The sequence below is a fragment of the Cebus imitator genome, unplaced genomic scaffold, assembly GCF_001604975.1.
Source record: "Cebus imitator isolate Cc_AM_T3 unplaced genomic scaffold, Cebus_imitator-1.0 Scaffold138, whole genome shotgun sequence".
In the NCBI taxonomy this organism is placed as follows: domain Eukaryota; kingdom Metazoa; phylum Chordata; class Mammalia; order Primates; family Cebidae; genus Cebus; species Cebus imitator.
The window spans coordinates 5,167,534-5,169,328 of NW_016107453.1; the positions used below are offsets into that span (position 1 = coordinate 5,167,534).

General features: G+C 39.5%; 1 protein-coding gene across 1 annotated transcript; it reads right to left on the minus strand.

Moving 5' to 3' along the window:
- Positions 1 to 550: 550 nt before the first annotated feature.
- On the minus strand, positions 551 to 1,256 carry LOC108313543 (keratin-associated protein 7-1). The gene has a single exon (XM_017541969.2). The coding sequence runs from the start codon at positions 1,199 to 1,201 to the stop codon at positions 938 to 940; it is 264 nt and encodes an 87-aa protein (XP_017397458.1). The 5' UTR covers positions 1,202 to 1,256; the 3' UTR covers positions 551 to 937.
- Positions 1,257 to 1,795: the final 539 nt, after the last annotated feature.

Here is a 1,795-nt window from a genome sequence, read left to right on the forward strand (position 1 = left end):
TATAATCAGAAATGAAGAAAATGGAGAAAATAAAATCCATCTATCAAAAAGGATTAAAAATGGTATGTGATTTTAGTAGTTGGCTTCCCTTTATTGACCAAATTTTAGGAACTCCTAAAGATAGTTTAATAGCTAAGTTGATTTAGTTCCAATTCTTCCAACAATCTGAGGGGTTCAAATCTCACCAGAACTGAGTTTTATAAGCAGTAGGAAAGGAGAAAGGAACCAAAATGGAATCGTGTCACTAACGAAAAGAGAAAAGAAAACATGTTTTAGCATTCGACAGCTAAGAAAAGTTCCTGCTTTATAATCAGCATTGAGAAATGCCAACAATTGCAGTATATCTGGGTTAAATTTGGGACGTTTCCAGGGAGTTTTTAAAATTGAAGTATCAATATAAAAATAAAAAATCATTAGGCATCACCCTATCCTGACTATATAGTCTGAAGTCAGAATAAAATTTGGTCAAAGTCAACCATTACAGGTTTAAACTGGTTGATGAATTCAAGAGCATAAAAGCAAAGTAAAATAAATAACCGGAACAAAAATGTTTATGCTGAAGGAAATAGATTTATTAGGATACGAACAGAAAATCCCCTTCCTACCCACACCCAATTTGTAATACATTAATGTTGATGTAGAAGTTAATAATACATGAGCAGAGCAACCATGGGAGGCAAACTACTGTTTCACTGCTAAAATTCAAGTATGACAAAAAATGCATCTTGCTTCCTTTGGCTGTAGATGAGTATCAGTTCAGTACTTGAGTCCTGGGTGACTTGTCCAACAGCATCAAAGATAAGGACCACAGCAAGAGGTCAGCAAGAAGATGGAAGACATATCACCCAAGCACATGGGAAGTCAGAGAGACAGTCATTGTTCTTCAGGTTGCAGAGAATTGATTGAGAGTCCTGTAGTCGCTGGAGCCATTGGTCCATCAGTAGGTGCTGTAGCCAAAGCCAGAGCCGGAGCCCCATGGCCTGTAGAAGCTGCCACCATAGCAGCAGTCCAGGTTGTTGATGTTGCTACCACCAAAGCCGTAGCCCAGGGAGCTGTAGCCATTGCATCCACAGCCATAGTTCAGGGGAGAGCCCAGAGGCACAACACAGTTCAAGGGGGTGGCTCTGAAGGTCCTGTGGAAGTTGGTTCCATAGTAGGGATACCCTGGGAAGTAGCTTCCACAGCAGAAGTAACGAGTCATGGTGGCAGCAGTTGAGAAGGCTTTAGATGGATTGTGAAGGGTAAGTTACCCAAGTGTGAATGAAGTTCTCGTCTCACACAGGGCTTTTTATACCTCAAGCGGGTGGGCACAACGCCTCTGTCTAAACATCTTCCCGCTAATTTGCATAGGTAATCTCATTCTTTTCTAATAAAATGCTTATAAGGAATGCACAGACTCATTGCCCACATTTTTGTTGGCTTTTCTCTGTACTATTTTCAAAGCCAGTGACCATACTTGACATGCAATTGAATTCTTTTCATCAGAGTCCCACAGTTTAACTACTGTGCTTGATTGCATCATGTGAGACTCTTTAAATCCTCTGATTATAAACTCTTCTCAACCGACATAGCTAGACTAAAAAAGCTTTCGCAAGAATGCAAACACTTCAAGCCAAGACAAGGCCATATATTGAGGTCTTTTGAACATTATTTTGAAATATCAAACTGAAATTCTATAACCTCTTGAAATTTACTCCATGTGCCATTTTAAAACAATTGTATATCAACTGGTTAATGGGTACGGAGTTTCCTTTTGGAGTGAAGAAAATCATTTGGAACTAGACAGAGGTGTTGG